This window comes from Mustela nivalis (assembly GCF_964662115.1).
Source record: "Mustela nivalis genome assembly, chromosome: 11".
Lineage (NCBI taxonomy): Eukaryota > Metazoa > Chordata > Mammalia > Carnivora > Mustelidae > Mustela > Mustela nivalis.
This window is the reverse complement of record NC_139030.1, coordinates 20,293,664-20,319,114: the sequence shown is the minus strand read 5'-3', so window position 1 is coordinate 20,319,114 and position 25,451 is coordinate 20,293,664. Positions and strand designations below refer to the sequence as shown.

The 25,451-nt window shown below is 41.2% G+C and overlaps 1 protein-coding gene across 10 annotated transcripts in view; it reads left to right on the top strand.

Annotated features, from left to right (window-relative positions):
* The window catches only part of ZRANB3 (zinc finger RANBP2-type containing 3), a 338,626-nt gene extending 313,385 nt beyond the window's left edge, over positions 1 to 25,241 (top strand). For 9 of the 10 annotated variants that reach the window (XM_082689306.1, XM_082689302.1, XM_082689304.1 and 6 more), the window contains 8 exons: positions 49 to 240; positions 3,809 to 3,900; positions 6,975 to 7,076; positions 8,240 to 8,382; positions 14,375 to 14,485; positions 15,536 to 15,938; positions 18,699 to 18,830; positions 20,904 to 21,935. In XM_082689306.1, coding sequence (XP_082545432.1) covers positions 49 to 240; positions 3,809 to 3,900; positions 6,975 to 7,076; positions 8,240 to 8,382; positions 14,375 to 14,485; positions 15,536 to 15,938; positions 18,699 to 18,830; positions 20,904 to 21,002 — 1,274 coding nt within the window. In that variant the 3' untranslated portion in view covers positions 21,003 to 21,935. Of the gene's footprint in view, positions 1 to 48; positions 241 to 3,808; positions 3,901 to 6,974; positions 7,077 to 8,239; positions 8,383 to 14,374; positions 14,486 to 15,535; positions 15,939 to 18,698; positions 18,831 to 20,903; positions 21,936 to 23,457 lie in introns of those variants that run through there. The other variant, XM_082689300.1, reaches the window with a different exon arrangement.
* Positions 25,242 to 25,451: the final 210 nt, after the last annotated feature.

Genomic DNA, 25,451 nt, shown 5'->3' with positions numbered 1-25,451 from the left:
AAATTTGTGTGTAAATTGTTTGTTTGATTTTCGTAATTCTACAAATAGACAGCTCTACCCAAGATAAAAATGAAAACAAGAAAGTTGATCCTGGGAAAGACACCTCCAAAAATGTTTGGACTAGTTCTGACCGTGAAAAACAAGTCCTTGCACCCTCAGATCCTAACCCGTTGGCTGAGAGCAAGGAAGCAATATCAGAAATCAAGAGAGAAGACACACTCACACCCCAGCCAGGTGATGGTAAGTCTGGTTTCCACTTCCAGTGTTCAGATACTAAGTATGCATGTAGATAGATAATACTGTGGATAGACTTGCAACTAGTACCCCATTCCAGGTTCCTTGTATTCTGATTTATATTAAACATACCAACAATTGGAAGCACACACTGAAATACCAGATGGCTGGAAGAGCAGAGCTGTGGGCATTTAGACATAACGCAGCAGAACTGACATGTAGCTCTGCCGGTGCTGCCCCCAGCCTCATGCGGGTCGGGCCCATCCACGAGTTAGGGTGTGGTTTTGACACTTGCGAGGTTCTTTAGGACAAAATAGTAAGAATGGCATGTTAACAGCTACTTAACAGATCATTAATTGTTTGCCCACGAATTTCTTTTAAATGGTTACAACTAATTGACCTAAATTTAGGATTTGGGGTGGGTTTTTTTAAGAAACCATTCTTAAGGTACATAATTTTAAGACTATAGGAATCATGACTGCACTCGGAGCCAACCATGTAGTGTTTGGATTTATTTATTCTTTGGTTGCTTCAATCCATTACTTCAAGCTGTGATGGTTGGTGTATACCCGCCCATAGGTCACACATCACTGTTGTTATATGTGGCCAGAGCTGGAGTTCATGAGTACTTTGGGGTTATTTTCTTTGTTTATCAGTTAGTGACCATAGTAACCTACAGACTGATGTTCTCATTATAACAACACCAAAACTGTTGAGATGGGACAGTTAGTTTTTCTTCTAACTTAGTTGCTATTAAACACAGATATAACTCAGAGTCAGATTCATAGTTTTAAAATGAAATGTTCATTTAAGAATTTCTGAGCTCGGAGCATCCTCCTTTTTTTTTCCCTCAGCCTTCTTCCCTCTAATGCCTCAAGGTCTTCACAAATAATATCTTGGAATGGACCCTCTTTTAGATGTGTTAATTTTAACAGTCTTTGGGTATATGGTGTCGTCTTAGGTGGGGCTTTCCTTCCTCCTGCTCTGACAATCCTTCAAGTGCTGATGAAGCCCTTGTTGTAGGACAACATGTAGCTCACTGTACTGAACATCTGACTAAGAACAAACAACTTATGGGCCATGAGTCTCTTCATTTATGGCAGAGAAATTCTGGTTTGGTAGTTGGAAATCGGTTCCTTGATGAAGGCAGATGCTAGGTTTACTTAAACATACTTTTTTTTTTTTTTTTAATTTTATTTATTTATTTGAAAGACGGAGATCACAAGTAGGCAGAGAGGCAGGCAGAGAGAGAGAGAGAGAGAGGGAAGCAGGCTTCCTGCGGAGCAGGGAGCCCGATGTGGGGCTCGATCCCAGGACCCTGAGATCATGACCCGAGCCAAAGGCAGCAGCCCAAACCACTGAGCCACCCAGGCGCCCCTACTTAAACATACTTTTCAAAAATCTCTAGACCTTTAGAAATTCTGTTCTGCCAGTGAAATATGCATTGGTCTCATCCACGCCAGACAACGCTATCTTTTCCCCCATACCTTCCCTCTCTTCCTTTCTTTGACTTCTGAGATCACTGGGCTGAGAATTCCATACAAGTGATATGTTCACCTCTCCCCACTAACATGTATTTCCATGGGAAAAAAAAAACAGAAGGATGACAGAGGGGGCACACTATATGAAAATGTTTATTCTGTGCACATACACCCTTCTAGAACTGCAGTGGCATATGCTTTGCAGGGACTCTGGTTTTGTTCTAACTGGAATTCTAAGGGTCTGGAAGAATGGCTTTGTCTTCACAAGATGCATCATCTCTAGTCTCAAGCCATTAAATTATACTTCATAAAAACAACGGAAAGAGAAATATGTTTCCCAATGTAGCTGCTAACTACCAAGAATATCAACTGATTTGGAATCAATCCTATAACGCTTTTTTATCAGAGAATGACTTCTAATCTTTAAATATTAATGCATTAACCGTGGTTCTTCAAAAGATCTGAAGATGGACTGATTGTATGATGCACTTATTGTATGTACATTAAGAAAGAAACTCTAAAAATTAAATCGTGACTTAATTCCCGAATGAGATCCCAGACCAGGTCTTACCGTCTGTTGCTTTGATAGTTCTTTCATTGTCCTGGAGGATTCAGCAGTCCTTCTGCCCTCACTTGTTGTGTTTGGCATGTACTAGGCAGCCCTTCTGCACATCTCAGGATTCTCTGTCTGCAGGGATCTCCTTTCCTTGGGTTCCATGAAGCACTTGTTTATTCCTTTGCAAGAATATAAAAAATTTTTGATTATTCCTCGAATGATATGTATTTACTTCTTTAATATCAAATTTATGCTCTCCTGCTTTATGTGCAAAATTTTTTGGTATGCATGTTGACTTTTTATTTCAATACCAAATCATAGTGAAAGATTTTGAAGACATTTTAGAGGTAATTAAATTCAACTCATGTAATAACAAACAACACATTTGACTCAAGTGTGGTGTTGAAGTATTGTACAGTGGTATTGTAGTTATGATTAAGCTCATGTGTGCTCAGGCAGTGACAACCACTTCACAACTGCCACCTGGCCAACAGTGATTATAAAATGACACGATTATTGGCTGTATAACATGCCAATTTTTGAGATGTTAAATCATGGGAAAAAATGACATTTTTGAACTTATGAAATATGGGAATAGTCCCAAGTTTGTAAAATGACCAGTGTCTTGACTAGAAAAATTAAAATATGATAAGGTTGCCAAGTAGAGTGAAAAATCATAGACTTCTAGATCTAGGGGAACATATTAAAAGGTCACTGAAGAAAAAATAAAAAATAATGATGATGATGGAAGTCATTTAGGAACTGTGGCAGAGGTTAAGGGCACAAGCTCTGTAGCCACATTACTGGTCTGAAGCCCTCTTACTGGTTGTGTGACTTTGGGCAAGTTAATGTGCCTCAGTTTTCTCCTCCGTAAAATGCACTACTTATTTCTGAAAGCTGTTAATGTATGTACTGAGAAAAGTGCCTGGCACATTGTAAGTACTTGATAAGAGTTAACTGTTAATTATTATTTAGATCCACTGTGATGACCTTCTCTCTCTCCATATATATTAGTCAGTGAGACTGAGAAGTGGTAAATAAGATTATCAGGAAAAAAGCTTGTCCACATATCCCCTTTGGTGAATGTGAAGCACGGGGTTATACGGAATCTGGCATTTAAGTGGGATTTCACAGGCTGGATTGCTGCCAGCGACCAAAATGGTGCTCCTGCAGTCCCAACTTAAAACCACTCTCCGAGAAGCCCAGATTCTAGACTCCTTTAAGACCAGTAACAACTCTTAGTGGCAGGAAATTCTACTCATACTTAACTCATATCTTTTCAGCTAATTCTGAATTTATTTCTCTCTTGTAGAGTCATTAGCAAAAGTGCAAAGCAACTGGTTTCTATATAAGCCAGTGTGGTCTTAGGTGGCTTGCCATCACAGTTTTATTTTAAGTGCAGACACGTGTTCTTTGTCAAATACGGTGATACATTTTATATAGCTTTTTTATCATTCTAACCCATAGAAGATTGAAATAAGCTATTTTGGTTAGAGGAGAGGTAAGCCTTCAGGTCCTTTTTTATCTTCTTAATTAGAACAGTTGAAGAGTTCAGACAACTTGCCAGTGTATGAAACCTTAATGTTCTGTGCAAGTAGGAATACGGACCGGATTCACCTCTATACTAAGGTAAGCATTATGCAGATTCTGTACTTGAAACATACAAAAGACTTCCTTTTTTTTTCATGTTTCATTGGAAATATTTAATTTCATTAACAATGAGATAGGTATCTGGTTCTTTTTCTTCTTAAGCTAATTCTAAAATTCCTTTGTTAAATCTAAAGATAATGAGAGGAAAAACAGCATATAGTAGTTAAGAGCACAGACTTCAGGGCCAAACTGCCTCAATTCATATCTGTTACCGAGTGTGGAATCTTGAACCTATTCCTTAACTCCTTTGTGCCTCGGTTTCCTCAACCGGAAAATGTGAAGAGAAGTTGTTGCAAGGCAAGGGTAACATGAACAAATTCCTATAAATCGCTTAGCACTATGGCTAGCCATAAGGAATAAGAGCTCTAGTTGTCACACACACACACACACACACACACACACAGCTACACAGCTACACAGCTACACAGCTACACAATGGCATATTATGCAGCTATTAAAAAAAGAACAAGATCTTTCCACTTGCAACAACATGGATGGACAGGGAGGGTGTGATGGTAAGTGAAATAAGTCAGACAGAGAAAGACAAATACACAAATACCTCATGATTTCCCTTTTGTGTGGAATCTAAGAAAGCAAAACAAATGAACAAACAAAGCAGAAAAAGACCCCAAATCAGAGAACTAACTGGTGGTTACCAGAGGGGACAGGGTGGGGAGGCGGGCAAAATGGGTGAAGAGGAGTGAAAGTTACAGGCTTCCGATTATGGAGTAAGTCACAAGGATGAAAGTGACAGCACAGGAAGTACAGTCAATGATACTGTGATAGTGTTGTATGGTGACAGATGGCAGCTACACTTGTGTGAGCACAGCGTAATGTATAGACTTGTCAAATCACCATGTCGTACACCTGAAACTTATGTAACATCATGTCAACTGTACTTTGAAAAAAAAGTTAGATCCTTCTCGGATCATCTGTAGCAGCCACAGCACCATTGCAGAAGCCTGACTCTGCCCATCCACGTCAAATACATTCTAGGAAGCTTTAAAAATTTGATTGCTCAGTTGCATGCCATAGCCTAGGTTAGTGGTGCTCAAACTTTTTAGTCTCAGGAGCTCTTTGTACTTTCAAAATTTGCCGAGAACCCCGAGGAGCTTTTGTTCCTCTGAGTTATATCTGTGAGGAGAGTTGGCATTGTTTTACATTTTTTTAAAGATTTTTTTAAAATTTATTTATTCTAGAGGGACAGAAAGAGAACATGGGGAGGAGCAGAGGGAAAGGGACAAGCATGTTCCACACTCAGCAGGAGCTTGACCTGGGCTGGATCCCAGGACCCTGAGACCATGACCTGAGCTGAAATCAAGAGTTGGGTGTTTAACCAACTGAGCCAACCAGACACCCCTGCATTGTTTTACACTGTTAGCAATTTCTCTCGAGTTTTATTAGAAGACTTTGGGATTCTCCTATCTTATCTGTCCCTGGAAAATCACTGTGCATCTGTGAGAGGATGAGGGTGAAAGGGCAAATGTCTTACCGTTATTATGAAAACACTTTTGCCTTTGTGGATCCCCTGAAGTGTTCTCAGGGCCCCGTGAGAATCTTTGGCCTAGGCAATCTAGTGTGAATATTTGAGAAAAAACTTGCCGAGATGATGAGTACTTCTGTTTGGTCTACAGTATCAAATTCCTAATCTTTATAGGTACTAATAATATAATATTTATAACTTCATACCCTCATGAGCCAGCCTACTGAAAGAATGCCTTTTTTCAAGATAACTTAGATTACAGGTTTTACACTAAACCAAATAGAAATATAGATAGATGGCAGGTTATGTTATAATCTCCATTGCCAATTAATAATTAGAAGGGATTGCTAGAAGATTAGGAAATGACTATGATCGTGAATGCCAGAAGACCCACGCTGCTTCTCTCGTGGGACCACAGCCAAGAGAGAGACACCAGGAACGAAGCCAGGCAGTGAATGATGCTTCTCTTTAAGGCTTGGACCCCCGTCCCCAAGGCCTTCTCAGACTGCCATGTGAGAATAACAGAACTGGTCCCCAAAGGGGACTGAAGGTCAAGAAACCAAAAGGCAGACACCAGGCAGAGTACAACACAGAATTCAGAAGCCCTTAAACTTCTTACACTTTCTATTCTGTACAGTGAAAGCTCTGCATCCTGGGTCATCTGATCAATGTTTCTACATTCAATCAAAGTTCCACCCTTCGGGTGGAGGGAGGAGAGAAACCACAAAGTCCTGGTGTGACAGCTTTGCTGGCCCATCTTCTAGTTCCAGCATCCAGCCTGTGTCACGTGGGCCCCCTCGCCTTCTTGACTTCTCTCTTTTAACAGTCTCAGGTGCATTTTTATGAATGAGCTAAATATTTGCATGTCCCTTTACCGTAAAATGTTATTCAATCTTCTAAACATGAGACACTAAGCAAAGGACACACGAACGGGTCCATTCACAGCTATAAACTGAGCTGAGGCAAATCCGGAAGTAGGAATTTGGATAAAAACCCCTTAAAAGGAAGATCAGTAACAGCTGTTAGCATCCTATGTTGTAGTAACAGTATCCCTCCAAAGAGCTATTCATGTTAGCCAGAATCCCATCTCTGATTCAGAGTTTAGAGTTAACCATTACATGTCTAATCTTTGAATCAATATGTTAAGCGCTTTTTGTGTGTTTTTTCCAAAGCGATTGTGGAAGCTCTTTCTTTTGAGCTGAGGGAATTCCAGTATGGATTCAGCTTTTGTTGATGCAATGGATTTTCATATGCAGAGGTTTTTCTTCCCCTTTATGAAAGAAATACCCATATTTAAACCTCATGTTTAACTACAGCCCTCTACGTGGTATTGTTACCCTTAAGAGGGAGAGCAGTGGGGCATTCCCCTTAAGAGGGGAGCCTGTCCCCTCCCGTCGCCTGGCATCTGTGCAGGGCAGCTGTGTGGGTAGAACCTTGTTACAGTGTGCTACCTTCATTTATCTGTTAGAGACTGGGAATGTTGTGCGGGAATATAATTCTTTACTTTTAAAATAATTAGTAGGGCCTACAGACCAGTTGGATTAATAATGCCTTCCTAATCTATAATCAGGATGGAAACCAAATGAACTGTAACTTCATTCCTTTGGATATAAAATTAGACCTTTGGGAAGACTTGCCAGCAACCTTTCAGCTGAGACAGAATCGCTCCTTGGTAAGACTAGTCCTATGCATTAGTTTTAAGTTAAAATCTGTTGAGTACTTTAAGACCATTTTGAGTTTAAGAAAGGCAAAGTTACCTCCTGGCCTGGTGCAGAGTCAAATCACTGGTCGCATTTTTGTCAGTGCGGGTACTGCCTGTGATTTACCTTGGTGCTGAGAATAAATGTGAGATCTGTTTCCTTGGTGAGTGATCACACCTAGGGTTGCTGTTTCTGTGGATAGAATTATCCTCACATCGTTTAATTTTTCTTTCACAGGATTAGCAACTGTGATATTCGTATCTGACACAATCTCATTTTATCTCTGACGGTTAAGTTCTATCAATAACAAATTCTGAAAGCAGGGACGATGCCGTGCGGGGGGACCCTGGCACCCTCAGAAGCACCAGCCCACAGCCTAGGCCAACGATCTGCTTGGGAGGCCTGTGGCGGATTGATCCTCACTGCTAAGAAGGGCCAGTGCATGTGGGGCTGGCAGCATGCAGAGTACCACTTTTTACGAGAAAATAGCGATTACGTTTCTGCCCTTGGAGTGGAAAGCAAACATTGCCCATGGCTCAGTTGCACCCATCAAGGAAGAGGTAGCAGTGAGCTACTTTCTCTGATATCATTGAATCCTGATTCTCAGATTCCCAGAAAATAGCCAGTTACGTACAATTGACTAATAATAAGAGCAACACTGGTAAAAATGTCCCAGATTTATTGCTGGCTGTCTTCCTGTGAGAAGTCAGGTAGTCAGATAAAGCAGTTCTCAGATGTGGCACTGAAGCCCGCCGCTGCTCTAAGACCCGCTCTCCCCAAGACCACTTTTGCCGGGGCCCTGCTGGCTTTGTGCTTCTGACAGCCGGACCTCTTTCCGTCTCGCTGAGCACATTGTTGCCATTGGTCCCCGTGTGTGTTAAGGACATATGCTGGGTGTCCTGAAATGCACCTTTTGAGAGTCTGCGTTGAAAGAGACCTCTGCAGAACTGGCCACAGGTATTTCACAATAGATGTGAAGATGCATCAAACTGAAGAAAGCCTGAAATTGTGGCATTTGGAAACCTATTTGGGGATATAATAAAACAGCAGTTTTCTGATGGGATAAGGGGCTTTACTTTCAAAGGAAGATGCCTGGTGAGCTGGAAACTCTTTTCATTATCTCATGTTCTGGCAGATTTTGAGGTTTGTTCGAGAATGGAGTAGTCTAACGGCCATGAAGCAAAAGATTATCAGGAAAAGCGGGCAGCTCTTCTGTAGCCCACTTCTTGCTTTGGAAGAGATCACAAAGCAACAAACCAAACAAAATAGTACGAAAAGGTATGCATTGTCTTTCTTTTTTATTTTGTAGTTCATTATTTGTCATGGTTATTTCTGCCGCGGGCATGGCACAGGGTTGGGGGGCGGGGTTCTGAGACGTTTTATGTCATCGCTAATGAAATAAATCCTGATGAGTTAAGAGAAAATCATACATAAAATAACAGCTTGTTTTATAGCACCATAATTAGATATTTTGTGAATTTGATCAGATCTGCTGGAAAGATCAGGTTTTCTGGGTCTTGGTTCCCATGAGTCCCCACTTATCAGATGAGACGCCAGTGACAGACAGTGTGACCTGTGACCTGCCAAAGCCAGGACACAGTTTACCGACAGGAAGACACATCCCTGTTAGAAGAGCCACTGCCCTGTGCTCCTGTAGCATGAATCTGGGTGCCATGCAGCAGGGGACCAGTTCTTGTCACATCAGCACCCAGAGGGTGGCAGGGTACTAGTCTTTTGCCCATGGCCAGAAGCAAAAGATCAAGTGTGTCTTGTCTATGTTTTACCTTAATCATTACAGGTTTTTTCCTAATCCCTGTACATGTACTTTCCTTTCTTGGCTACATAGTCATCTCTGCCCTGCTCAGGCATACCCTGTGGGACCTCAGGCCCCCTTCTCTGTAGACTGTCCCCTCAGCAGGAAGCAGCGATGCACAGTCCACTGTTCTGTTGCCCAGCTCCTGCATGGGAAGAGATCCCAACGCGCCAAACTGAACAGCCACGTGGCAGAACAAGCTCCTGTCACTCTTGCTGTCTCCACACACCAGTCATGTGTCTTCACCCCACCAGTTTACGATCTGTAGCCTTGTCCATGCACACAGGTAAAAAACGTCCAGCAATGATACGTGAGAAGATGCAGCTGATCATCCAGCTTGTATCCCTGTACAGTGACAGATCCCTTCAGCTGTTGCAAAATGTGGCATATGGTATAGTCATATGTGAGAAGAAGGAATGATACTTGTGATACATTATTAAGAGTAAAAATAAGTGTTAAAAAAAAGGATGGAGATACAGATATATGTAATTGCTGTTATGACACAGAAAGTATCTAGAAGGGTACCCTAGAAACTCTTACTAGAGGTTTCTTTAAGACAGTAGTTCTCAGCTGAGGGCACTTTGACTCCCCCAGGATGGCAATGTTAGGAGACATTTTAGTTTCTTATAATTAGGGGCTACAACTGGGGAACATGTAGTGGCTAGAGGCCTGGGATACTGCTGAAAATCCTACAGTGAACAGAACTGCACTTCCAAGCAATTATCTGTTTCAGACTGTCGACAGTGCCCCTGATGAGGGGTCTTGCTATAGACCATATAATAGAGGAGTCGTGGAGATAGTAGGGACTGTATACTCTAGGCCTGGATCGCAAACTCCTTTGACGAAAAGCAAAGCAGGAACCATAAATGAACACATGAGATCAAGTGTAAAACCAGAAAAGGTTGAGGTAGGGGGGAAAGTATGACAAATTGGGAAATGCCTAAACCATCTGAAGTCATTCAAATTCAGGCTAAAGGTAAAATACTATATGAATCAGTTAAAGCCCTTTGACTGGTTGGATTTGTCTACAAGCTGCCAGTTTGGGACTCATCTAAACTCTTCCATAGTGCTTAAATATTTCCCATGAATGCTTATTACTTTATGTAAAAAAAGACATTTAAAATATATGTGTATGTTGATATATGTATATATACACACATGCACACATACCCCTACACATACAGATACCCACCCGTGTGTAACAGAAAGCATGATGCCTGCCTATGCTGTTCCTCTCAATCCTGTTCCCTATATTTTCTCATTGTCATCACCACCGTCTTAGTTGCAGTATTGGTCTTCTCTATGCATGACCTTAATCTCCTTCTTAACTAAATTTACAGCCCACTCCAGCCATTTCTAGACTTGTTGCCTCCCCATCAGACATGGACGACCACTTAGAGAACCACCCAAGAAAGCTGGCTGAGCAGGTGTAAAATCAGAAGTTATGAAACCAATACAAACCCAAGTCAGGCACACGGCGTTACCTATCAAATTTTATGGAGATGCTATATGAAAGCTAAGACCTGTGTCAAGCAGCAGAGTCATCAGTCGGACTTGTGTTTTCCAGAGCTCACCCTGCCAGCAGTTGCGAAATGAGATCAAAAGGGAGGACCTGAAATAAGGAAGCAGGTTGCATTGGCTTTCTTTTACTGCCTTACGTAACACATCACCACAAACTTAGCAGCTCAAAGCAACAGAAATGTATTCTTTCACAGCTCTGTACGTCAGAGGCCTGAGCTGGCTCTACTGGTTTCTCTGCTCTGGATTTTCTAAGGTTGAATTCAAGGTGTCAGCAGGTTGGACTCTCCCTGAGAGTCCGGAGTCCATTTCCACCTTCAGTGAGGTCGTTGACAGAATTCAGTTCCTTGTGATTGCAGGACTTGGGTTTTCTTGCTGGCTGTCAGAGTGCGGCTTGCCCTTAGCTTCTAGAGGCTTTTTTCTAGTTCTAACAGAGGAGTTCCTATATCCCTGGGCCAGCAGTGGTGTGTCAAATCCTTCTCATTCTTGGAATTGCTCCCTTTCTTAAGGTCAGCTGATTAGTAACCCGAATCACATCTACAAACCCTTTACCACAGGACCTAGATGAGTGCTTGCCTGAATATGGGAGACAGGAGGAGTCCTAGGGAGAGATGGTTAAGATACTGCCTCCCACATAAGTTAAGAGACATTAGGAGCAATGGGAGTGGAGGAAAGAGGATGGGGAGTGGTGCCGAGAGGTAGATCTGGAGACCTCAGTAACTGATGAGAAAGCGGGAGAGAGGGAAGGCTCTAGGGAAGTGGACTTAGCAGAGCAATGAAAACAAAACTGTGTGCCCGCAGAGGGGTGTGCTTTGGGGAAGCGTGCTTGTTCTTGCTGGACAAACCCAGCAGGTCCCGTGACTTGGCATAACTGTGTCTCTCTTAAAGCAGGTGTGAGAGATTGGGCTGCGCAACAGCCCTGACTGGAAGTCTGTCTGAGGAGCAGGTAGACACTGGATGCCTTGCCCTCCCATTGTCCTACCAGTCTACTTTCTGTTGAAACTGAGCCAGGGAGGCACCAGCCTTGGAAACACCAGGCTTAGTAGAGATAAAGGAAGAGACGTTCTATTGGAAACCAGCACTTGCCAGGCCCCTTTCTTCACTTCCAGGGTACCACACACATTTTACTTCTGAGCAGAAAATTAGAGGATTCCTCTCTAAAAAAATGGAATGGTCTTAGAATAAAGACACACAGACACTAATTTTAAGCAGTGGCTAGATCTCCAGCCAGATTATCCTGCAGTGATACACACCATTTCGTGCACGGAACCCTTCCAAGCTCAGATTTTGCAGTTAGCTTTGAGTAGCTCTGTCTTAAATGTGAATGGAAGCCAAGGTCACCAGCTCTTGTTCCAGTTGCTTAGTTCCCATTTGTCAAAGGCAGGCCTGCTTTCCTTGGAGCCCTGTTGGGTTTAGGATGCCAGCGATTTCTTTTGACCCCCAAAGCAGGTCAGCATCCTAGAGCCCGGCACTGTTTTCACTGTTGGGGCCACTTTCCAACATACTCTTCTCTTCTCTAAAATTTGCCATCTAATACTGCCATGCCCACCCAGGAATTACTTCAGTAGGCAATGTTCTCCCTTCCCTATTCTTACCCTAATCCTTTTGAGAGGTGGTACACTTACATCAGCTTCCCAGCAAACCTCAATGGAAAATTAAATGGTGGTAACACAGCCATGTTTGAGAAGATGCCAACCTCCCGCTTTGGGGTTGATTGATCTCTTTCTTGTGGTTTCCAGAATTTTGTGCTTAAATCTCTTGTAGGAAAGGTTATTTTTAGCTCTTAAATCTCTGAATAGATTTCTCAGCATCTTTTAAAGTTACTGAATTAGGTCTCGAAGCTTTTAAACACTGAATAATACCTGAGGCAAGGCTTAATCTCCCCTTGCCCCTCAAAGCCAGGAAGTGTTTGAGTTCATTAGACTCCACTGAAATACTTTAGTGAAGTGCTTTTGTCGAGGGAATGAAATGGTTGAAGAATTGGGGGATGAGGGGATATGGGAAATTTGGGAACCAAAAGGGCAAGTTAGAGAATTCTGGAAGAATTCACTGTGATTCTTTTTTTCTTTTGCTTTCAGAATAACACACCAGTAGAAATGCAAATATATGAAAAGAGGGTCACTCCTCCCAGGAGAAATGCAGATTTAAAGCTATAAGGAGATATGTATCACCGTTAGCAAAGATGTTTTTAACTGACATATCTTGTGCTAGTTTAAGTGTGAGGAAACAGGTCCTCTCCCACATTGCCAGTAGGCCCCTCTATTGGTTGGTATAAACCCAAAGGAGAGAGCGATGTGTCAAAATCTGTCCAAATTTAAAGCACCCAAGACCTTTGACCCAGCAATTCTGCTTCCAGAAAATTTATTCTACAAGGATTTAATGTGTAGAAATAAGTGTGGGGATATTACAGCACTATTTGAGATAGCAGAGACTAGAACAGCGAACTAACGGCCATTAATCGGAAACTGATTAAACATATTATATGGTTTATTGAAATAATGGAATAACATGTCATCATTAAAAAACAGGGCAATCCGTATGTACTAATCTGGAAAGACCTCTCGGATGTGTAGGTAAAAAAGAACAAGGTGGAGATTAGCGTGTTTATTATGCTACCATTTGCTTTAAAAAAAAAAAAAAAGTATAATGAGGAGTGACTGCTAATGAACACAGGTTTCTTTCTGGGGTGATGAAAATGTTCTGGAATTAGTGGTGATGGCTGGACAACCTTGTGAATGAACTAGAATGCCCTGAAATGTAAACTTTAAAATGGGAAATTTTATGGTATATGTCAGTAAAAATACCAAGAAAATAAAAGGTACAAACCTATACACAGAAAAACATTCTAAGAGGATGTGTTAAAAACTGATCACAGAGGTAACTTTGGAGGAGGGATGGGAATGGATGGGAAACTTGCTCTTCACCATAGACACCACTGCCGACCTTTTGAATTTTGAAATACGTGCATGTATCAGCTAGTCAAAAAATTAATAGTTTATAAAAACCAAATCTGTTATTAAATCTACTTTAACAGAAAAGCAAATTTCTAAGATCTTACCTACAATTACACAATTCCATTGTGATTTAACTTTAATTTTATTGTCAAGATACCAAATTAAGAAGTACTTGGAAATATGAAGAAATTCATGTTTAAACTAATTAAAAAGGAAAAAAAATTACAATAAGTGTAAACTACCAGAGAAACTGGGCCATGCTAATTAGAAGAAATTAATTGGGTAATTGCATTTTACCTACTTAAATTCCCCCGTCACCTTTAATTGGAATAACTTTCCTCTTTACTTCCAGTCCCTAAACCATTGTGTGGTATCAATAGTGTTGTGTAATAAGGTTCTGAATCCCACATCAAGAGTGGCTTTATTTCAGTGGAAAAATTCCATAAACCCTGTATGGCTGATAATAATGGAAACAGCCTTAGGAATATAGAAGGTGTGATGAAACCTGGTTAACTAAAAAGAGAGTCACTTTTCCCCAGTACGCTGATACCCTGTTGTAACTGATCAAGGTGGCTGAAGGAACTTGGACGAAAAGGCCAAGAGGGAGGTACACATGCAGTGAGAGATTCTCCACGCAGCGTGGCAAGCTATTTACTCACAGCTGTCAGTTAGTTGTGCATGGATTTGGTTCTTATCCCTACACCCACTCCTCTTGTCCCCTAAGTGAAAACTGGTCCAGAGGATAATGAATGACTCTTGAAAAGACTTAGAAAAATAAATCTAGAAAAAACCGCTTTGGAACAGAAATGTGTTTCCCACACATGGAGGCCAATGGAAAGGTAGGAAATATTCCCTAATATTGGTAATTAGCATCACGAAGGTTCCTGTCTTGCCTTTTTTCCTCTTGCTTTTACAAGGAGGAATAGAAGCATGAAATAGAAAAACTTAGAAGAGAGGAAATCTACTTAACATGTAATTGTTTTAGATACATCACCAAAGAAGATGTTGCTGTAGCCTCATTGGACAAGGTGAAGAAGGATGGGGGCTGTGTCCGTCTCATCACAAAGGAGTCCGGGCCACAGGAACTTCCTACACGGTAAGGTTTCGTTTATGAGGAGGACCATAGTACTATGTGTCCTCCTTTAGAATTCTGTATTCATGTTTGTGATCATGCTTGACCTTGATGTGGCCACTTAACAGGTTAGAAAGAGCTTTCACGGTATGGTAGCTCTTCCATCCTCCTAGTAACCCTGTGAGGAGTAGGATGTCCTTACCTTAGACATCAGAAGGACCCTGAGACCAGGTAGACCAAGTGACCCACCCAAAGACACTAGATGTTCCCAGGTATGAGCTCTTTCTATCCCAAGAAGCTTTTTCTTTTTAACACTTCTAACAAACAGCCATGGAAAATAGGCAAGCAGTTGCGGTAATTCCGTGTAGTACCTTTCAACATAATTGAGGAATGTGCCTTTTCCTTTTAACAAATTGAGTGCATGTTCTGTCGTGTTTCATTTCCCATTTTAATTTAGTCAAATCTGGATTTACCTGTAGAGGCACATACTTAGCAAGTCTTCCATTCCAGTTCCTAAAAACTCTGTTAGCACCTTGGCTCTTTCATTCTGTGGGTGTGCCTGTCTGCTGTAGGCCAGCAGGGATTGCCACAGGGTGTCATGGAAGCCTTAGTAGATGACCTCTCTGTCCTGCTGCAGTGTGTGGTCCCAACACATGCAGAGCATAGGAGCTCCAGCTTCGGGTGGGGTTTCACATTAGTCTGTCCTTTCTCAGCCTGAAAAAGAATTTTCTAACTTCTCATTTGCCAGCTTCCCAGGTATTTCCAAGTCTGATTGTTTAACTTGAAGATATCTAAATTCCCAAGAGAGGCAGCATATTTGTATTCAAATGAATTTTGTAACACCCCCATTCTTTCCTTTATTTGGCATGGAGCATGGAGTGCTGACTCCCTCTTGTTTCCGGAGCATCGAGTGCTGAGTCTCTGTTGTTTCCACACTGAAATCGCAGAATCTGTGGGTCCTGCATTTAGTGTTTATCAGTACAGAACATTTGAAGACCGTTCATTATTTGAAGTAGTGACTCTTTGGTATTAAGTGCTCATTAGTTACTTATTGCATGTTTTGTTCAATTCTAGAAAGTTCCTTGATGATGGAGTATGTGTCCCATTTCTAAATCCCTGCGAAGCCCAAGCTGTTCTCACTGGGAAGCCTTCTATATCCAAAGGCTATGTGCAAGCTGTGGATAATGAAGGAAATCCACTTTGCCTTCGCTGTCAGCAACCCACTTGCCAAACTAAGCAAGAGGGTAAAGTGAACGCTTGGGATTCACGGTTTTGCTCTCTGAAATGTCAGGAAGAATTTTGGATTCGATCTAATAACAATTACCTGCGAGCCAAAGTATTTGAAATTGAACACGGTGTGTGTCAGCTATGTAATCTGAATGCACAAGAACTCTTTTTACGTCTGAGAGATGCCCCCAAAAGCCAGAGAAAGAATCTTCTGGATATTACCTGGATCTCAAAGCTCCCACTGGAACAGGTAAATTATAATTCTGTGACAGAAGTCTGCATTGTACTGAGTGATGAATATTGACTCAACTTTTTTAACTTTTTAATATGGCAGTTTTTGAAATATACATACAAAAATAGAAAAATCAACCCACAGACCCATCACCGAACTTGCACAGTTATCAGCATTTTGCCTTCATTTTCATTTGTCCCCAGTCGTTTTTTTCTCCTGGGATTATTTTAGAGCAAATTCCAGACAACATTTATTTATTTATTTATTTATTTATTTATTTATTTATTTCCTTTCTTTCTTCCTTCCTTCCTTTCTTTCTTTCTTTCTTTCTTTCTTTCTTTCTTTCTTTTTTTAAAATAATCTCTACATCCATTGTGGCACTTGAACTCAAGACCCTGAGATCGAGTTGTATGCTCTACCAACTGAGCCATCCAGGTGCCCCTCATTTCCTCTTTAAAAACTTCCATTATGTACCTCCCACAAAGACTTCCTTCCACCCTCCTTCTTTTTGTCTCTTTTAAAAATATAATCCTGTACCCCAGTACCCATTACCATACCAAAACAATTATGATTACTTAGTAACTCCAGGTTTGGTTTCCCAGATTCTCAAAATATCTTTTTGCAGTTACTTTGTTCAAATTAGGATCACAATATGATTCACACACTGCATTTCTTCATTATATTTCTTATTTTCCAATTAATCTATAATATCACCCCATTCCTTTTTTTATACCATTGACTATTCAAGAAACTGAATCATTTGCCTGTAGGATTTCCTACATTATGGATTTGTCTTCCTGTATCCTCATGGTATTATTTGACATGTTTCCCTATCCCCCTGATTCCAGAATAATAGTTATAAGATATAGTGGCTTAATTAGATTCTGATTAAATTATTTTGGGAAGAGAGCTTAACAGATGATACATGCATTCCATCAAGAAGGACCCATGGTCTGGTTGTTCCACTTTTCATGATGTTAGTATTGAATGACAAGAGGAAGATAACCCCCAAAATATAGTTCATTACAATGAGAAGAAAATATTTATGTTCATCCCACTGTAAAATGTAATTTTGGCAGAGCAATTGATGGAAAAAATATTACTCTTAGAAAACAACCAGTTTTTACTTTTATTTCCAAAATTCAACTGGTTTCTAATGTTGTGATCTAATCAGTTCTAAGTTTCAGACTAGAGAAAAATGTTTAATTTTAAAAGTCACTCCTGAGCCATTCTCTCCCCACTAAAGTAATGGATAAATTTCTGCCAGTTGGTCAAATCAGACATTTTTATTTGCCTAGTATCACCAAATTATGACAGAATTAGTTAAACATCTCTACAAAGATGAATTAGCATGACTTTGAGAGCTAGGGAAATACAATGTTTCTTTCATGATACCCAGAGTTCCCGAAATATCCTTTAGTCTAATTGGTGAGGGACACACGCACCCATCCCAGGGGTGTCAGCCAGACGGCAGTAACTGTCTGCTGCCCCAGAGCAGTCTTCCAGAAGACACACAATGAAAGGACACAAGGACATTCCTCTCAAGGAACAGAAGTTATTTCATAGTATTCTATTAAAAGTGTTCCAAGGCTAGAGAGCACCATAGGGCTCAATTGGGGAGGACCAGTCCAGAGAGGGAGTTGTTGTTTTAAGAGTTAAATTTAGGATGCTGAAGACTGACCTTATTGTGACTGGGAACTACTAGAAGAAATAGAGAAGCACCTCTGGATTAGAGAGTCCACCCGAGCCTGTCGTGAGCAAAAAAAATAATTACAAAAAGCAGACAAAATGGATATTCTTTCCTAAAAACGCATCATTTGCTTGATGCACAAGATGGCCATCTGTAACTGCTGCTAACAAGGCTGGCCTCAGCTGGAGAGTTCAGTGCTCCAGCCTGCTGCCTCTTGGGGCTCCTCTCGGGCTGGGCACTGCTGGTTAGGTCCCTCTGCCTCCACATGTCTGACAAAGTGTGTTAGAACTATGACACAGGTTCCCTGGGCCAGCAGCATGCAGCGATTTTAATTTCGGCCTTGTCCAAGACCATGCAAATACAAACAGGCTTCATGCTCATCTTTATCATATTGAAAAAACTACAATGCTGAGCTGGATTTACTGCCTCGAGCAGGATGTTAAAATACATCCCAATTTTATGTAGGTCATCACAGATAAAATATAAAGTGCATATATGTGAGCGGGCCTAAATAGTGCTGCTTTACGTGGACAACTTTGTTTATTCTAGATAGGCCAGTGAGAGAGATCTGTTGTGGAAACTTCGTTCCAGTCCATGGAACTGGGGAGGTTCCCAGATGAACGGCATAAAGGTTCCGGCTGACAGCTGTCGAACTTTCACTGTTTATAACAACAAATGACTTTAGGTATAATTAAAGATTGTTTGACTCAGTAATATTCAGAAGTTTTTTAAATTTCTAATCTGATCTCATTCTTGTCACAGTTTTCTTTACTGACTATCTAAACTAGCTCAAAGGTGCAGAAGCAAGTAATTTTTCCCCATCTGTCAGGAGTCTTGGTACTTTATACTTGCTTGTAATTTTTTCAAAATGGGTTAGGTAAGGGAGAAAGAACTTTTTCCAGAAACATATTTTATTGCTTTCAAATTGCTAACCTAGAGGCTTTTTCCTATTCACAATAAAAGCTATAAAAAGCCATCCTAACGTATTTTTTGCTGTGATTTTGCTGTATAAACATGATTGCACAAGGCAAAACCACCAGTTCCCACAGCGTATGTTGAAAAGTGCTGATCTTGTGTTCTTACTGCAGCTTAATGAAATGATAAGAAGCCCAGGAGAAGGGCATTTCTGGCAGGTGGACCACATCAAGCCCGTGTCTGGTGGAGGAGGACAGTGCTCCCTGGACAACCTGCAGACGCTGTGCACAGTGTGTCACAGGGAGGTGAGTGACACTATGCAGACCCATGTGGCTTCATCCTGGGACAGCAAAGAAAAGTGTGTACACAGGCATAGGAGGCTGAGTGGATGAAGCCGTATCCCTTGTCTGGGTTCCAAGATGGCTTTATTCCCTTCATCACCTGAGTTTCCTCTCAAGGCTGATATGAGTTCCCAGTCCCAAACAGAAGAGAAGCTGCTTTCCTTTGAATTCATTCTAGGACAGGAAATTGTCACCACCACCTAGAAGAAAATGAATGTAACTTACATGGTGTGGAAGTGACCCAGACCATCAGCCCAGCAGACTGGTGAACTGAGGCAGTGGTGTGTGCTGACGCTTGCAGCTAAGGCTATCCTGACATGTCAGAGAACATTAATAAATTCTTTCCGGGATCCCTACCCCCACCCCGCCTCAGTTCAACATGCAGACATTACACTCTTGGCCAAAGTGCAAAACTTGTTAACCTTGGTACCTTTTTGAGCTATTACCTGTTGCTTAAAACCGCAGGGGAAAATATTTACCAACAGTATTATTTACCAACTATTATTTACCAAGTAGCATGGATATTTAACAGGCCATTTAGCAAAAGGATCTGCTAATTAAAGTTTTCTTAGAAAGAAGCACACATTCAATATGCACTTTCTGTTTTTCTATATGTGACAGGATTTTTTTTTTTTTAAGATTTTATTTATTTATTTGACAGACAGAAATCACAAGTAGGCAGAGAGGCAGGCAGAGAGAGAGGGAAGCAGGTCCCTACTGAGCAGAAAGCCCGATGCAGGCCTCGATCCCAGAACCCTGAGATCATGACCTGAGCCGAAGGCAGAGGCTTTAAACCACTGAGCCACCCAGGCACCCTAATTGTGACAGGATTTAAGCATTTTCCCATGTTCCCATAATAAGCATTTATGTTTATCATCCAAAATGGCTACACATTATTCTATTGAGTATATGTCTGCTATAATTTATTTAGCCATTCCCAGACTGATGAACATTGAAGTGGTTTATATTTCCTGTTTATACACTGTTCTGTTTTGAGGTTGTTCCTTTAGATCCTCAAATGTAAAACCATGGAGTGAAGGGTTTGACTGTAGGAATTTAACTCCAAGCAGTTTCCCAAAGGACTGTGTTCTCCTCCTGTCTCCCAGCCCTGTTGAGGGACGAGAGTGCCCGTTGAACTGAGCAAGCTCATCAGTGCTCATGCGAGGGCGTAAGAAGGGCCTGCCACGATTTTGTTTACCAAAGATACTGAGGGTTCTAAAAATGCTAATCAGTAGTATTGACACTTTCAAAAACTGTTCAGATCCTTTGCCATTGTTCATACTGTATAAGCACTTTTAGCCTTATTTTAATATTTTAGGTTCCTCAGTTTCTTCACAAATACAATTTTTACATAAAATGGATCTTGTAATGTAAGTAGGGTTTTTTGCTTTTAGTTTTAACCCTCTTTTCTCTCCCCACACCTGCCACCTGGATAACTTCACATACCTGAACTGGGAAAAAAGTCATCCGATTTCTCAGCCGTGAAAATTATTGGCACATGCAAGACCTATTAAGAGAATTACTATGTAGCAAAAAGAAAACCCACCCCTCTGTAATCATTTTTAGATTCTCATGAGAAATTTTATTTGTGGAAATAGCAGAAGAATCCGGTTTTGATCTACCTCATTTTGTTTTTCTGCATTGGCTTGGGAGTGGCTTCTGAGACCCCAGAATGGGAAGCCAGTAGGCTTACATGCACCACACTGGGAGAAATCACAAGACGCCTTATGTACGCCCTTACTTAGATGAGGAGAATTGGGGCCTCCTGTAGTCCTCAAAGGGAGGGAGTCACAGTCTCAATGGGGAGTAAGTCATTCTCCAAAGCATCTGGTCCTAAGTGAACCTAGGACCTTGGGGCATTTACTAAGCTATTGGGGTCCTCTTCTTGTGGTGTGGTGTGCCATCTGAGGGCAAAGCACTGGAACAGGGCATGGTGATAATGTAGATTTTTCCAGACTGATGAAATAAAGTTTTTGAGATTCCGAAACTAGTACTCTCTTCCTAACAGGTGTACCATTTATATTTTTTAACTTTTAGAGAACTGCCAGACAAGCTAAGGAAAGAAGCCAGGGAAGAAGACAATCTCTAGCATCAAAGCATGGATCAGACATCACAAGATTTTTGGTGAAGAAGTGAAGTTGAATGGATGACAAATGATTTACATGTGTAGGAACCGAACACATTTTTTTCATGTTTCTATATGAAGAGTGAACATTTTTAGAGCAAAAAATCAAGAATTCAACTTTCCCTTTCATATTATATGCTTTTAGTGTCCAATACCTTTTGAAAGTTCTTAACACAAACTGAGATACAATACGAAATATTTCTGTGATCTTCATGATTTCAGGCAGGCTCTCAATTGTGTTTCAGTCAGGTTTTGTTGAGCTTTCATTTTCCCCTGCAGTACCTTAATCATGGTATTATGCATAGATTGTATTTGAAAAATACTTGGAAATGCTGCTGGATTAGTATTGGTTATGAACTGCTGCATGTAGATTCAGAGTACTGGAAAACTACAAGGGAAATTTCGGAGGCAAATCATCCAGGAATTCGGGGGCAAGCATGAGCACCCTGGTTTGTATGCGAGAGAGACTCTTACTCACTGACTGCCTCCAAAATGGGCTTTGGGCACACATTTTGAGTGTTGCCCTATTTATTTCTTAACAGATTGTCTTTATTGAAAAGATGCTTCTGAAAATAAGCTAATTGGACCTACAGTATTGGTAGACAATTCGGGGTTCTAGATTTGTTAAACCTAGTGATTGTTAAAACTGTTTAAAAACTGAAAACATAGAATGTCACTTGAACTTCATTTGTCAGTTAGTTAATTTTAATGCATAAAACTACATTCAATGTCCAAGTGCTCTTTATCTCCTGGCTATTACTTTGTTTTTAAAATCCCAGTCTTATTAAAAGTGTATTTTACTGGTACCTCTTTTAAAAAGAGTGAGGACAATCAAACACTTTATATTAAAGCATGAGCAGATGGAGATATAGGTTTCAAAAAGACAGTGGTAATACTAATATATCATTGATATTCAAAAATAAAAGCATGAAAATAAAACAAAACCAGGGTACAGTCCTCCAAAATGTCATCATGCGAGGTAAGAGTTAGAACTACACAAACTACAGGCCCAAGGAAGAATTACATTCGTGAAAGTCCTGTTTGTAAATACTGTTTGGATGTAAATTTCATTTATTTATTTCAGCACTTTACAGTCTTCATTAGTAGCTGATGTTTTACAATGTAGAGGACTTGTTTTTAAAGAAAGATTATCCAATCATGAGTTATCCTTTTAGAGTTCTTAAGGTTTATAACTTTTATTGTATGAGAGCAAATAGCGGTGTTTCTTTTATAAATTAGGTCGGGCTTGCTTTCTTCTCCTTTCTGCTTTGCTGGTCAGGCTTTTTGCAGTTTTCTGCCTCATTGCCAGGGTAACCTAGGATTCCTCACAGCTGAGAGCTGAGAAACCGGCAGGCTGTTTTTCCTCCAGCATGGGGTGCTTGCAGTGAGACTTAGGTCTAAGTAGGTCAGGTATCAGTGGAAGTTACTCTATATATTTTTTTTTAAGATTTTATTTATTTGACATAGAGAGATCACAAGTAGGCAGAGAGGCAGTCAGAGAGAGGGGGAAGCAGGCTCCCTGCCAAGCAGACAGCCCGATGTGGGGCTTGATCCCAGGACCCTGAGACCATGACCTGAGCTGAAGGCTGAGGTTTAACCCACTGAACCACCCAGGCACCCCAAGAACTTACCTCTTTAGATTAAACTAAGGTGGCAGTTCTAGGAACAATGTTCTCAGATAGAATAAATGAATGATGGTTTAAGATGAAATGACCCATGTGCCGATTTTAAAATACTAACCAAATAAAAATGCCATAAAAACATCAAAAAGAATAAAATACTTAGGAATACATTTAACTAAGGAGGTAAAAGATATGTACACTGAAACTACCAGACTTTAATGAAAAAAAAAAAAAAAGAAAAAAAAGAAAAAGACACAAATGGAAAGATACTCCATATTCATGGGTGGGAAAAATTTATGAGAAAGTCCATACTACCCAAAGAAATCTATAGATGCAGTTTAATCCCTATTAATAATCCAGTAGCATCTTTCAAAGAAATAGAAAAAAATTTTTTCTTTAAAATTTGTTGGGGGCGCTTGGGTGGCTCAGTGGTTTGGGCTGCTGCCTTTGGCTCGGGTCATGATCTCAGGGTCCTGGGATCGAGCCCCGCATCGGGCTCTCTGCTCCGCAGGAAGCCTGCTTCCCTCTCTCTCTCTCTCTGCCTGCCTCTCTGCCTACTTGTGATCTCTGTCTGTCAAATAAATAAATAAAATCTTTAAAAAATAAAATAAAATAAAATAAAATTTGTTGGGAACCACAAAACTAAAAATAGCAAAGCAATCTTGAGAAAAAAAGAACAAAGTTGGAGGAATCAGGCTTCCAGATTGCAACTATATTACAAAGCTGTAGTAATCAAAACATTATGGTATTGCTATAAAAACAAATCCATAGATCAATAGAAGAGCATAGAGGGCCCCAAAATAAAACTATGTCAACTGATTTTCTTTCTTTTTTTTTTTTTAAGATTTATTTTATTTTAGAGACAGTAAGGGGAAGGGCAGAGAGACAGAATCCTCAAGCAGACTCCCTGCTGATCGTGAAGCCCAATACCAGGCTGGATCTCACAAACCTGAAAAAAACAAGAGCCGGCCACTTAACCAACTGAAGCACCCAGGTGTGTCCCTCCCCCCCTTACTAAATTTATTTTAGAGAGAGTCAACTGATTTTCACAAATGAGCCAAGAATATAAAATTGAGAAAGGATAGTCTCCTCAATAAATGGTGATGGGAAAACTGGACCCCTTACTTTATACCATGTACACAGATCAATTCAAAATGGATTAAAGACTTGAATATAAGACCTGAAACAATAAAACTCCTCAAAGGAAAAAGGGAAGATTTAGGTCTGAGATGGTGGCTAGGAAGACCTTTGGCTTACCTCCTTCCACAGACATACCAAATCTATACCAACATCTAGAACAGCTTCCCCTCAAGAGGAACTGAAGACTGATTGAACAGCTTCTGTATACAAGATAGAGAGGCCACACAGAAAACAGCAGGAGAAACAGAGACACAGTTACAACAGGAAACCCAGCCCTGATGTAAACTGCAGCAGGAAGAGATAGCACAGAGGTACCCATGCACAGATTCACCCATGCTGTGGCATGGAAAAGGAGCAGCAGTTCAAAAGGCAACTAGACTAACTTGACTAAGAACTAACTAACTAGGCAACTGAACTAACCCTAGGCCATTCAACAAACAGTGAAGGAACTGCTAGAACTTTCCCCGGACTCATGTGCTAGTGATTACCACTGTTTACATTCAGCCTTACCTTGATGGCACAGATGGGCTCAAGGTCTCAGCACTCTAGCCAGCCTGCTGCATTAGCAAACACCAGGTCCCTAGCCCACACCAGCCTGACATCTTCCCAACACGGCCCCTACACGCATGCCTGCCAACTCCAGCTGTCCCCCCAAGGTGAGCCCAACACAGTGCACACCAGGTCCCTCCTCTAGTTGTGCCCATTACAGCTGCAGCCAACTTCCCCAGATAATAAAGGCACAAAGCACTCCAGGACACCCTATGCCTCCACCTGTTTTAGCTCCAGCCAACTCACCTCAGTGCCCTGAGGTCCCCTACGCCACACTGACTATAGCTGGAACCATCCCTCCAGGATTCTCCAAGCACAGAATGCCGGGGGACCATCCAGCCCATGCCCACTTCAGTTCCAACTATCCCACCAGGGCACCCCTTTGTGAAGCACCCAGGGACCTCTGCTCTCTGCCTGCTTCAGCCCCAGCCGTCTTATCAGAGTGACCCAGAGTAGACTGCTCAGGGAATTGTCAGCCCACACCCCTCACTGCTATAACCAGCCAGCCCAAACCATCACACATACACAGTCTACATCAGGGATATTCCTGCACACGTCCTATCATCCAGAATGGGAGAGGTAGCTGCTTTGCCTAATTCTTTCAAACAAACCCAGAAAGTAAAACAAAATGAAAACAGAGGAATATCCTCCAAACAAAAAAATATGAGAAAAGGGGCACCTGGGTGGCTCAGTCGGTTGAGCAGCTGCCTTCAGCTTGAGTCGTGATCCCAGGGTCCTGCGATTGAGCCCTGCATTGGGCTCCCTGCTCAGTAGAGAGCCTGCTTCTCCCTCTCCCTCTGCCTGCTGCTCTGCCCACTGGTGCTTTATCTATCTATCTTTCAAATAAATAAATCTTTTTAAAAAATGAGACAAAACTTAAGGGAAAGAACTAAATGAAATGTTGATCATCAGTCTATATTATAAGGAGTTAAAAGTAATGGTCAAAAAGATGATTGTCAGGGGCGCCTGGGTGGCTCAGTGGGTTAAGCCGCTGCCTTCGGCTCAGGTCATGATCTCAGGGTCCTGGGATCGAGTCCCGCATCGGGCTCTCTGCTCAGCGGGGAGCCTGCTTCCTCCTCTCTCTCTCTCTGCTTGCCTCTCTGCCTACTTGTGATTTCTCTCTGTCAAATAAATAAATAAAATCTTTAA